Source organism: Hyperolius riggenbachi, chromosome 6, assembly GCF_040937935.1.
Source record: "Hyperolius riggenbachi isolate aHypRig1 chromosome 6, aHypRig1.pri, whole genome shotgun sequence".
NCBI lineage: Eukaryota > Metazoa > Chordata > Amphibia > Anura > Hyperoliidae > Hyperolius > Hyperolius riggenbachi.
The window spans coordinates 161508474-161520516 of NC_090651.1; the positions used below are offsets into that span (position 1 = coordinate 161508474).

At 43.8% G+C, this 12043-nt stretch overlaps 1 protein-coding gene across 7 annotated transcripts in view; it reads right to left on the bottom strand.

Annotated features, from left to right (window-relative positions):
• TSEN15 (tRNA splicing endonuclease subunit 15) overlaps positions 1-12043 on the bottom strand; it is a 145316-nt gene that overhangs the window by 80502 nt on the left and 52771 nt on the right. For 4 of the 7 annotated variants that reach the window (XM_068240137.1, XM_068240136.1, XM_068240139.1 and 1 more), the window contains one exon: positions 792-873. In XM_068240137.1, the coding sequence (XP_068096238.1) occupies positions 792-873 (82 nt within the window). Of the gene's footprint in view, positions 1-791; positions 874-4764; positions 4838-4865; positions 5355-12043 lie in introns of those variants that run through there. The other 3 variants (XM_068240135.1, XM_068240133.1, XM_068240140.1) reach the window with 3 other exon arrangements.

The following is a 12043-nucleotide window of genomic DNA, read 5'->3' on the forward strand; positions in this document are numbered from 1 at the left end:
AGGCAGCGGACACAGCCAATTCCCAAGAGATTTGATGCTGAAATCGATGGGGAAATCGGCCTGCGGTGTAGGGGCAGCAGAAAGATCTTGTATCAGATTCAGATCTTGTATCAGATCCGATCAGAGAGAAATTTGTCTCTTGGTTGAATCTGCCCATCATCACTAGATGTGTGGCTACCTTTTACATCAGTATTAGTGCAGGTTGAGCAGCTGCAGCTCGGATATGTAAAGGATCAGAGATTTGGGGGGAGTAATTTTGAAATTTAGTTTTGATTTTGTGTTTCAAGCTTTTATTATACTCAAAATATAAACTAGACCTTTGATCTACACATTTTGGTAGGTTACAGGAAAAAAAGTTATGGAAATCAATTGGATCACTTTTTGCACAGAAATACAACAGAAACTGAATCCCCACGAGGTTAAGGATCTTCCTTGCTTCCATGTCCAAGAGGAGATTAATATTGCAATGAGAATGGCTTATGGTGCTATCTGAACATTTGTTCAGTCATAATAGCACACCATCTTTTCCTTTACAACCTTGGTACAGTCATACACTAAAAGTACAGCTATCATGCCATGTCCCAGTAGGAACCAGTATAGCTTGAACAAGTGCAATCAACTCCTCCCTCCAAAAATGTGCAACAGTTATGCCATCATACCCCAAAAACAGCCATTATGCTCCTCCCCCCTCAAAAAAATGCAGCAAAAACAACCCTAAACATTTTTTTGCAAATGTACTAAAAATATTTGTAATGGGTTTCCTAATGAAAGATTACTATGCTTGAACTTACCTTCTACAAGATCCATGTATACTAGAAATGCAGAGTAAACCTGGGAAGGGTCTGCTACATCCAATGATTTCATTTCCTTAAACTAAAAAAGAAAATTGAAAATAAATAAATAAAATAATTCAGTTTGACTTTGTTCAAATCATGTCACCAGCAGAACCCTCACCATGCTCGATTCAAGTAACTTTTCTCCCAAGTTTTCTCATAGCAGAGGTATTCTCATCTTATTTATACAATATATGTAATTAAGTAAGTGATATCAAACTTAAAGAGGTACTGTTGCGAAAATCTTAAAATTTAAATCACATACAAATAAGAAGTACATTTCTCCCAGAGTAAAATGAGCCATAAATGACTTTTCTCCTACGTAACTGTCACTTACAGTAAGTAGTAAAAAAGTTGAAATTACTGACAAATTTTGGACTAGCCCATCTTCTCATAGGGGGGTTGTCAGGGTTTTCTTTATTTTTAAAAGCACTTAGTGAATGGCAGTTGCTCCGTCCAACTACCAAAATAGTGTGCAGCGAGCAGGGAGGCTGGCCAGCATCTTTGTGTTAATCATTTTCAGGGAATGTCTTGAAGGATGAATGAAGGCCATGCTGAGAATCCCCCATGAAGAGATGGACTACCCCAAAACCTGTTGGTTCTGTCAGATTTCTACTACCTACTGTAAGTGACAGCAACATAGGAGAAAAGTAATTTATGGCTCATTTTACTCTGGGAGAAATGTACTTCTTATTTGTATGTGTTTTAAATTTTAAGATTTTCATGACGGTTCCTCTGTACCTGAAGACCGCTCAACGCCGACAGTTTGCAGGAGATCGTGCACAGGCTGCGCGTGCATCTCCTGCTTGGGGGGGAAGCTCCACCCCGCCTTCAGTCTCCGATCGGCAATCGCCGCTCGGGAGACTGTTAGACGGCGAAACCACAGTCTTTCCTGTAAGTACAGCGCTGACATGGCTGTCCCCCTGGGGCACTTGGGAGCGATCGGCAGTGATAGGCTGAAGCGTATCACAGCCGATCGCTGTGATAGGCTGGCTGGGGGAGGGAGCCTGGCTGGGGGAGGCAGCAAAAAACTTTTTTTTTTTTAAATAAAAAAAGACTATAAATATATATATTAAAAAAAAAATAAACAACTGGGGGGGCCATCAGACTCCACCAACAGAGAGCTCTGTTGGTGGGGAGAAAAGGGGGGGGGGGAAATCACCAGTGTGCTGTGTTGTGCGGCCCTGCAGCTTGGCCTTCCTCCCCCAGAGCCCTCATTCCATGGACCATGTGGGCTGGAATAGCTCAGGGTGCGAAGCCCCACGTGGCCGGGGCTCCGCATGTTGGCTATCCCAGCCTACATTGGGGACAAGGGGTTAAAGAGGCTCGGGAGAGGTGGGATCCCACTTTTTTTTATATTTCCCACACTCTGAGCATATATAAATACATTTATATACATGTTAATAATATCTTATTCTCATTTTACCACACTAACTTTGCTACTTTTTTCCTCCAACTTTAACATCGATTTTCTCAACAAACTATAAGGTCTTTTTGACATTTTTTTCCTCTTGTGCCAATGACTTTAATGTAAAAAATGTGTTGCGTTAAATGTGGACGAACAGCCGAAGTTCACCAGGAACTGTCCGCTAGCGAACTGTTCGGGCCATCTCTATTCACTAGTGAAACAACTATGCACTAGGATTTATTGTTACAGCTCAGATGTACTTTGTTATAATTACAATCTGTGAAATAGGACAATTTAACGTATTGCACTTTTTATTTCAACTGAAATTTAATAAGAGTCGGTACCTTTTTGATGGCTGCAACTCCTGGCACACAGTAACTGTTACTAAAGCCCCATACACACTCTCAACAGCGGTCTTTTATGCAGCACAATTATCAAACAACTTTTGTTGTAAAACAAGTTGAAACAACCCAAAAAAAGTTGTTTGCTATTGTTTAAACAACAGATAAGATGTCAATCCAACTGCTGAACTGACGTTTTATCAGTTGTTTGAACAATAGCAACAACTTTTTTTGTGTTGTTTCAACTTGTTTCACAAAAAAAGTTGTTTGATCATTTTGCTGCATAAAGACCGCTGTTGAGCGTTTGTATGGGGCTTAACTCCTGATTCTGTGACCAGCTTATCAAGAGAAAGGACTCATCATGCATCTCACAGTATTGACTATGTGCTGGTGGTGAAGTTTTTTTTTAAAGTTGACACTCACTTTAAGCTGGAGAAGTAAAAGTCACAGCTAAGTAAGGCAGCAAGCCATGTAAGTTACACTTCTGACCTATCAGCATCTTATATTTCATTCCTTATCCCCCTTTGAGCCTTTTACTTCATTACTATCAGTGCATCCTCCTCAGGGCTCTCTGTAACTCACATACTATACTTCAGACCTTTTTGTGCCACACAGTTCAGTACACTCTATGGCTTATGATTCCTTCTCCCAATTCTTTCCATTTGACATTCCGTTCTGAACGGGATTTCCTGTTTGCTCTAAAAAATTATGTGCTGCGTTGCCCCCTGGCGGTTTTAATAGACCGCCAGGGAGGTTAACAGGAAATAAATATAGCAGCCTTCATATACTGTACCTCTCACTTCAGTTGCCCTTTTACCAGGACTGTGGAGTTGGAGCAATTTTGGGTACCTGGAGTCGGAGGTTTTATTAACTTGAGGAGTCAGATGAATTTTGTACCAACTCCATAGCCCTGGTATTAGACTAAGGAGTCGGAGCAATGTTGTGTACCTGGAGTCGGTGGTTTCATAAACTGAGAAGTCGGATACAGACTGCACAGCCCTGGACTTAACCTCCACTGATTTGGCTATTGTACTCCATCCATGTAATAAGTGCCACCAGCCTTATGGCATCTACACACCATTTTCAGAGACACACTATTAGTCTCCAGATTTAGCAACTTTCAGTCACATCAGACGCAGGGCAGGGTTTGAAATTAGGCACTGTAATCTCGTGTCTACAGACGGCCCTTGTGTGAGAGGTGGCTTACTGGCCAGCCAAAGTGTCCCCCACTCAGAGCAGAGTGTCACAACACAAGAGATTCATGGCTTCTGACCTGCCAGATGATGACCTCTGTCCTCAGCAGCACCATGTGCCCATCACCCACTCCTTGACTACAGTGGAGTCATGTTATGCGCCGGTACGTGTGTCACATGACAAGTGCCGCTGTAGCCAAGGAGAGAAAGCTGGGTGCGGCACTGCTGAGGAGAGGTGACAAGTAAGTCTCCTGTGCTGTAATGCTCAGCTTGCAATCCAGCTGGGAACCCCCGCTATCTATAGACGTGGAAGAAGGGTTACATCTGACTACCTATGGGGAAGGGTACTACATCTGACTATCTATGCGTGGCAAAATGATGCAGTTTTTAACCACAACATGTAAGCGCGGGGAGATAAACACAGCATTTAATTGCAGCTAGAACTGCTCAGCTGTAATGCCCCCCCCCCCCCCCCCCAGTTTCACTTACCTGGGGCCTCTGCCAGCCCCCTGTTGCGCCATCTCTGAACAATCCTCTGGTCCCCCGAGCGGCTCAGTTCTGTTACCGCAAATCGACGTCCACTGTGCTTGCACAGCATGATGTTTTCTCACCTGCGCAGGACACTTCTGGTGATGAGAGTGCAAACAAGGCCAGGGCCATGCAGGCGCAGTGGCCATTGACTTGCAAATAACTGAGCTGCGGCAGCACACCGGAGGATCGTTCAGAGATGGTGCAGGCACAGGGAGACTGCAGGGGGTGGCAGATGCCCCAGACAAGTTAAACCTTTTTTTTTGGGGGGGGGGGGGGGGGGGAGACATTGGAGGTTTCCTTTAACAAAACTTTTGTTTGTAAGAGCTTTCGTTCTATACACACACGAGAAGAACAAGCCTTTTTTTTGTATAGTGCTTTGAAAATTGTGTTTAAAAAACAAAACAAAAAAACTTATGTTAGGAAATGAACAACACGGCAAATCTCTTCTTTTACTTCACCTCGAGCAATCTACAATGTACTACTGTAGGTAACGTAAATGGCTGCAGCAAAAATATCCACAGTACACGTGTCCCTATGAATCTAAGCTCCTCCTCCTTACCCTGGGATGCTTCAGTATCCAAGGCTCCTCCTCCTCCATGCCGGGTCTCAGCTCTACAGCGACTCCTACTCCTTCCGTGTCCATGGCAACCGAATCGGTAGTGCCTTACTTTACTCTGTTCAGAAATAGCTGCGCTTGGATAAAGGACCTGGATGACGACGTCATGATCACGTGGCTTACTTTTTCACGTGACCTATGCGAGCATCTCTGGTTTTGTGGAGTGGAATATCGCCGCTCAGTTAGTATAGATAGAGGGACCTGTAGTTACTTACTGGGAGAGAAGCAGACGGAGAAAAGTAGGCGGAGCTTATGGACAGATGATGATGGGTGTAATTGAGGATAGCATAGTGAGAAGTGTGGTGAATGAGATACTGTTTTTTTCTGTATTGCATGGAAATCTATTGCGGTTCAGAAAATGGAAGTGCTTTTCATTGGTCCCATTCCAAGCTGCAAACAATATATTGCGTTTAAATGCACGTCAGAATAATAAGCATGACCATTTGTGATGGCAATAAGGTGACCATTCCATACTAACCTCACAGTCAGTTTCTCTCAGAAACTCACCATTTTCTACTTACAGTGATCCCTTACAGTTCTGACAGAAATATACTAGTTGCTGTCAGTTATACATCAGCTGCTGTCAGTTACAACTGAATGTGCAAGGTAATGTCCATGTTTCCCTATCCCTCAAGTGGGCAATGTTACGGTTTAACAGTGTGCTGACCAGGAAGCTGTTATGGGGTAATGGCCATTTTCAATATGGAGGATGGATAATTCAATTGATCACAGTGGACAAACAGGACGCAGGAGAGGAGAAAGGGATTGATGAAGGGACTACATAGGAGGTAAGTATAACGTGTATATGTTTATTTTGACTTTTAATTTTCAGTTCAGGTTCTCTTTAAGTATTTATATAGCCAGTGGTGGGCTCACAAGTCCGTAAAGACTCAAATTCGTGATTTAAATGAGGCTTCATTGCCTCAGGTGTGCGGCTGGGAGAGAGGGGTCTATATGGGTAACATAAGTCCACTGTCTTCTATGCATTTCAAACGTCTTGCACACGTCCTATTGGACGCGTTGCAAGACTCACTACTGCACTTCCTCCTTCAGGCCGGAAGGAGGAATTGTGCGGTAGTGAGTCTTGCAACGTGTCCAATAGGACGCGTGCTAGACGTTTGAAACGCATAGAAGACAGCGGACTTATGGGTAAGTAACCCCCTCTTTCCCAACTGCACACCTGAGGCAATTAAGCCTCATTTAAATCACAAATGCCCATGCCTGTATATAGCGCTGACATATTACGCAGCGCTGTACAGAGTACCGGTATATTGTCATGTGCAGAAAGATGAGGAGGCACACCATCCAAAAGTGGCAGGTAGGATTTGCCAAGGCTATCCGGTCACCAGACAGACTCTATCAGACTAGGCTGGCACCATCCATATGTATTGTATGTTCCAGGTCGGAACCTCGGGTCGGGTTATGCCGTGCAGGAGGATTTCTCAGGCCCTGCCGGGCCGATTTGCGTAATTACAAACCGGTCGCCGCCGATTCGCCGCTACCCGCCGCCCCCCCCCCCCCGACCCCTTGTACAGCCTGGCCTATTAGCGCCAGGCAGCGCTGAGGGGTGGATCGGGACACCCGATGATGTCGATGACGATCATCGCCATGGCGACGGGGAAGCCAAACAGGAAATGAATGGGATTTCCTGTTTGCGCTGATCCCCGGTCGATCGGAGGGGGTGGGGGGATGCCGCTGCACAGTGGCTATCATGTAGCTAGCGCTATGCTAGCTACATTATTTAAAAAAAAAAAATGTAGTGTTGCGCTGCCCCCTGGCGGTTTTAATAGACCGCCAGGGAGGTTAATTATGTTATAACAACAGACTATCACAAATAGATAACGATGTTTCAAGGCATCCCAGCCCTTTCCCAAGTTAGTGGATATTATCTTGTCACTAACTGCCCCTCAGAGGGGCTCACAATGTAGTCCCTACCATAGTTATATGTCTATGTATGTATCGTGTAGTGCATATATCATAATCTAGGGCCAACACGGAGGACACCCCCACAGACACGGGGAGAACATACAAACACCTTGCAGATGTTGACCTGACGGATTCAAACTGGGGACGCAGTGCTGCAAGGCGAAGAGTGCAAACCACTACGCCATCGTGCAGACTTTAGTCTGTTGGACGAAAGTCAGGCATGTGTACTCGTGCAAACAACTTGACGAGCAACTGATAACAGACGGTTTGCCCGATCCAACTGTCAGATCTATGTTGGTCTGATAATATGCAGTTGGTGCGTGAGTACAAGTCGTTTGAATAACTTGCACTTATTTTGAATGTGTAGTCCATCATTCCGTTTGCGTGCACACTATGTAAATGAGTTGGTCGTTTAGCCTTCTAGATGTGTGGACATACAGGTGCATGTTGGACTTGTGTACGTGCCTTTACATGGGGCCCCAAGAACTCTTTTGAAATGGAGCCTCAAAATTTACCAAGAACAGCTGCAGTGTCAGAGAGGTGAATAAGAAGCTGGATTACTACTATACTATTCAATGCACACATATAGAGGTGTTTATTATCAATATAGCACCAATGCAAAGCCAATAAGATGGATTAAGGTGGGCCCCTCTGGTCCATGGGCCCTGGTGCAGTCGCAACCTCTGCATCCCATATTGGTATGGCACTGGTCAGCTGTTTCTTCCCTGCAGATAAAGCAGACCTGAACTATGAACTTCCTCTCTGCTCTAAAAGATAACCAACAGCATAATAAGTAAAGAAAGAGGTTCCACTCGACCGGTGAAATAAAAAGTCCAATCTTTATTGAAAACAAAGCATGCTGGACATAACAAAATAGCTCACGCGTATCGGAGCCTCACAATCGCTCCTTAGTCATAGAGCTATGACTAAGGAGCGATTGTGAGGCTATTTTGCTATGTCCAGCATGCTTTGTTTTCAATAAAGATTGCACCTTTTATTCCACTGGTCTAGCGGAACCTCTTTCTTTACTTGACATTCCTGGATGTGGAGTGGCTTTCTGTGGTCCTGCTCCTGGTTGGAATGGCGGTGTGGTGAGCGGTGTTTACTTCTATATACAGCAACAGCATAATAACCTTTAAAGAAAAACATTTGTTTCAGCTGATACAAATCCTGAAATAAATTTGCACTTTCAGTTTCTACTTCCTGCTTTCATGGAAGCAGACATTTCAAATGAGCTTGTCTGCCGTGGCAGTCAGGTGACACTGGAGAGATTATAAAATTACAACTTGTGATTAGACACAAATGAGGGGGAATTAGACAGGTGAAACTCTCTAAATGCATACAGGGTGCATTCTCCTGTGCAAGACTTCAGGTCCACTTTAAAAGGAACCTGAGGTTACATAGTTATTTGAGTTGAAAAAAAGACATACGTCCATCGAATTCAACCAGAAAATAAAGTACAACACCATAAATGTGCAATTACAGCCTAAATGCTGTTTATAGCCTTGCGCTCAAATATTCACGGATCACCTTGATCCAAACTTTATGGAATATGAATTAAATCACCATTTACATTACCATACATAAACCAACAACAATTTTATAATGACCTGGCAGTTACCTGGACCTGCCACATATCATTAAAATTACCAGTCCAGTTAAATATCATGTAAACACTATCCTGGTACTAAAAGACAAATTAAAAAGTCCAAATATCCTCTGGCTTTTTTGGAGCTTCGCTGAAATCAATTTAGGCGAGTGTGTCCTTTCAATCATGTATATCAAAAAAGATTTGACCAGCGCTGCAAAGTTTTCACTTATGTCACTCCCACCACCAACACCACGTGGAGAGCGACTCTCTGATTCCGTTGGACCACAGATTATAATGGTCTAATGCGCATGCGGGGCATTCAGGCTCCCCTCGCCTATACTGTACTCTGCTCTTGCTGCAGCCACCATCAATCGTTACGTTTTTCAAGCAAACGTCTCCAACATATACAGCTTTTCCTCAAGATATAATATTGAGAAACTCACATAGCGCAACACTGTATAAAATTGCATATATTTATTCCTCTTTATGCACTTACAGATTCGCAGTAGGTTTGGCACATAGAGTTTTTCCCACGGGCTCTCCCCCGCTCAGCCTCCCGGTATGGCTGAATGGAATCCTCAATCCTCCTCGTATGGGTCCGCCCTGGCCTCCCACCGTCTATCTGGAAGTGCGGAAGACGCTGTCTGCAGGTCCGCCCTCAATATTATATCTTGAGGAAAAGCTGTATATGTTGGAGACGTTTGCTTGAAAAACGTAACGATTGATGGTGGCTGCAGCAAGAGCGGAGTACAGTATAGGCGAGGGGAGCCTGAATGCCCCGCATGCGCATTAGACCATTATTATCTGTGGTCCAACGGAATCGGTGAGTCGCTCTCCACGTGGTGTTGGTGGTGGGAGTGACATAAGTGAAAACTTTGCAGCGCTGGTCAAATCTTTTTTGATATAAAGTACAACACCAGCCTGCTTCCTCACATATCCCTGTTGATCCAGAGGAAGGCAAAAAAAAACCTTTACAAGGCATGGTCCAAAAAAGGAAAAAAAAAATACTTCCCGACTCCAGATAGCAATTAGATAAAATCCCTGGACCAACACCAGCTGGCATTACCTAGTAATTATAGCCATGGATGTCTTTCAACGCAAGGAAAGCATTAGCCCCCTTTAAATGCAGATATAACATTTGCCATAACTACCTTCTGTGGCAATGCATTCCACATTTTGATCACTCTAAGGGCCCATTCACACTTGCTGATCGCAAAACGCTAGTGATTTCGCTAGCGTTTTGCTCTGACGTTTTTTGGAGATTTTAACGCCAAAAAATCACCATTCACACCTGCCGATTTTTTTAGTGATTGCGTTTTGTGCTTCTATAGCACTAAAATGCAATCGCTGGAATAATCGGCTGAAAATGGTGCAGGCTACGCATTTGCGTTTAGCATTTTTGGGCAATTCGCGACGATTAGCGCAAATCTCCCAAATGAGAACGGGCCCACAGACTTTGCGATCCGCTTTGAAAAGCGGTACTTGGGCTATTTCTGAGGCGATTTGCCTCAATGGAAGGTATAGGAAAAATGCAAAACGCTCACAAAATCGCTTTGGCAAGCAATTGCGTGAGTGTTTTTTTTAAAAAATACATTGTATTTATTTTTTCCAGATCAAAAGATGGAAGCGCTCTGCAAAAGCGCTTACAAAAACCAGTGCTGTGGAGTCGGAGTTGAGGAGTCGGAGTAATTTTGGGTACCCGGAGTCGGAGGTTTCATAAGCTGAGGAGTCGGGAGTCTGAGTCTGATCATTTTTGTACAAAATCCACAGCCCTGGTAAGTATTAGACTAAGGAGTTGGAGTCATAGCCATTTTGGGTACGTGGAGTCGGGGTTTCATAAACTGAGGAGTCGGAACATTTTTGTACCGACTCCACAACCCTGACAAAAACGCCCACAAAAACGAGCGAACGCGCAGAAAATCGCCGTAAAATGGTTTTAAAAAAAAAGCGGGAAAAAAACGCCCACCGCGTATGGACAAGCGAGCCGAACGCAATTTGAACAAGGCCTAAAGGTGTCCGTACACTTATAGATTTGCAGCATATTTGACTATCAGATAGATTTCTGTCGGATGCCTGTCAGGTCGATTCTGACAGGAATCTATCTGATGTGTACCACACACTAGGAACAGATTTCCAATAGATTTCAGAATGAAATCTATTGGAAATAGATCTAAATGCATTATTGGACCATTAGAGCCAATGCAACTCTATGGGCCATCAATCTGCTGCCAGCAGCATATCGACCTAGATTTTCCATCCAGTCAGATCAAATCGATTGGCTGATTCGATAGAATCGATTTCTGATCGATGGCTAAAATCGACCAGTGTATTGGTCCCTTTACTGTAAAGAACCTTTTCCTAAATAAATGGCTAAAACAAGGTGTGAGACCTGAGGAAGCTCCCATACTTCTTTCCTTTTAATACCAGTTTCCTGGTAGTCCTGCTGATCTTTCTGGTCAGCAGGGTCTAAAGGTGCCCATACATCAGGTGATCGACCATCCAATTCGATTATTATAATCGAATTGGATGAAAATCGGTGCCACCAAGTGCATGCTCGACCGACAAAGCGACCAATTTCCGGACAGAAATTCGTCACTTTGTCTATCGTGCATGCTGCAAGATGTCGGGCCGAAGTTGCTTGGTCAGGTGTAGGGCGGTACAGCAGCGATTACCAAGCGAGCGACGAGACGACGAAACCCCCGCCGCAATGTATAAATGTGCCCCTCGTGTGCATTTATACATTACCTGTCCTTTTGCAGTCTTCACGTGGTGTGCCGTAAACTCCGGGCGGTATTCCGTATGCGCTACTGGCGCATAGCATCTGAAGTCGGCGCATAGTGCCAGTAGCATATATGGATAGTCGTCCGGAGGTTACGGGACACCACGTGGAGGCTATAACAAGATAGGTAACATATAAATGCACACGGGGGGCACATTTATACATGGGGGGCAGTGGGCTCAGGCGATTCTCTGAAGATTTCATACTGAAATCGGGAATCGGGCTGAAGTGTATGGGCAGAATTGACAAGAGACAAATTTATCTCTAATCAGATTCGATTAGAGATAAAAATGTTCTCCTTGTCGAAGCAGACAGCTGATCTGTATGCTTTTGTTCATGGTCTATGGCTTTAAAGGACATCCGAAGTGAAAATAAACTGATAAGATAAACAATCGTATTTATCCTCCTTCTCCTAAAAATTACTTTTTAAGACATCCCATGGTTTAATTTTAAATTTCAATCCACTTTTTAAGTTATTACTGTTTCATTGTCTCTGCTGAATGACACATTCATTGAAGTATGCCAGAGCTAAAATCTATGAACTATTGACCCATTTTTCTCTTTCCTGCTATCAGAAGCCATTTACTGCCAGGAAAATGTTTTATGGCTATAATTCTTCATCAGTGATGGTTGTGCTATAGTCCAACCCAGTCCCAACCCAAACAGAAACTGTCACTTGCATACCCCATTTTTAACTCTTTCAGGCAAAAAGAAAAAATGAACACAGAATAGTTATTTGTGTGTTTAGCACTGTACATACACGTCTATCTCATTATATCACTTCACCTTGGATGTCCTTAAATGCTGGGTGAGTTAATTTAAACT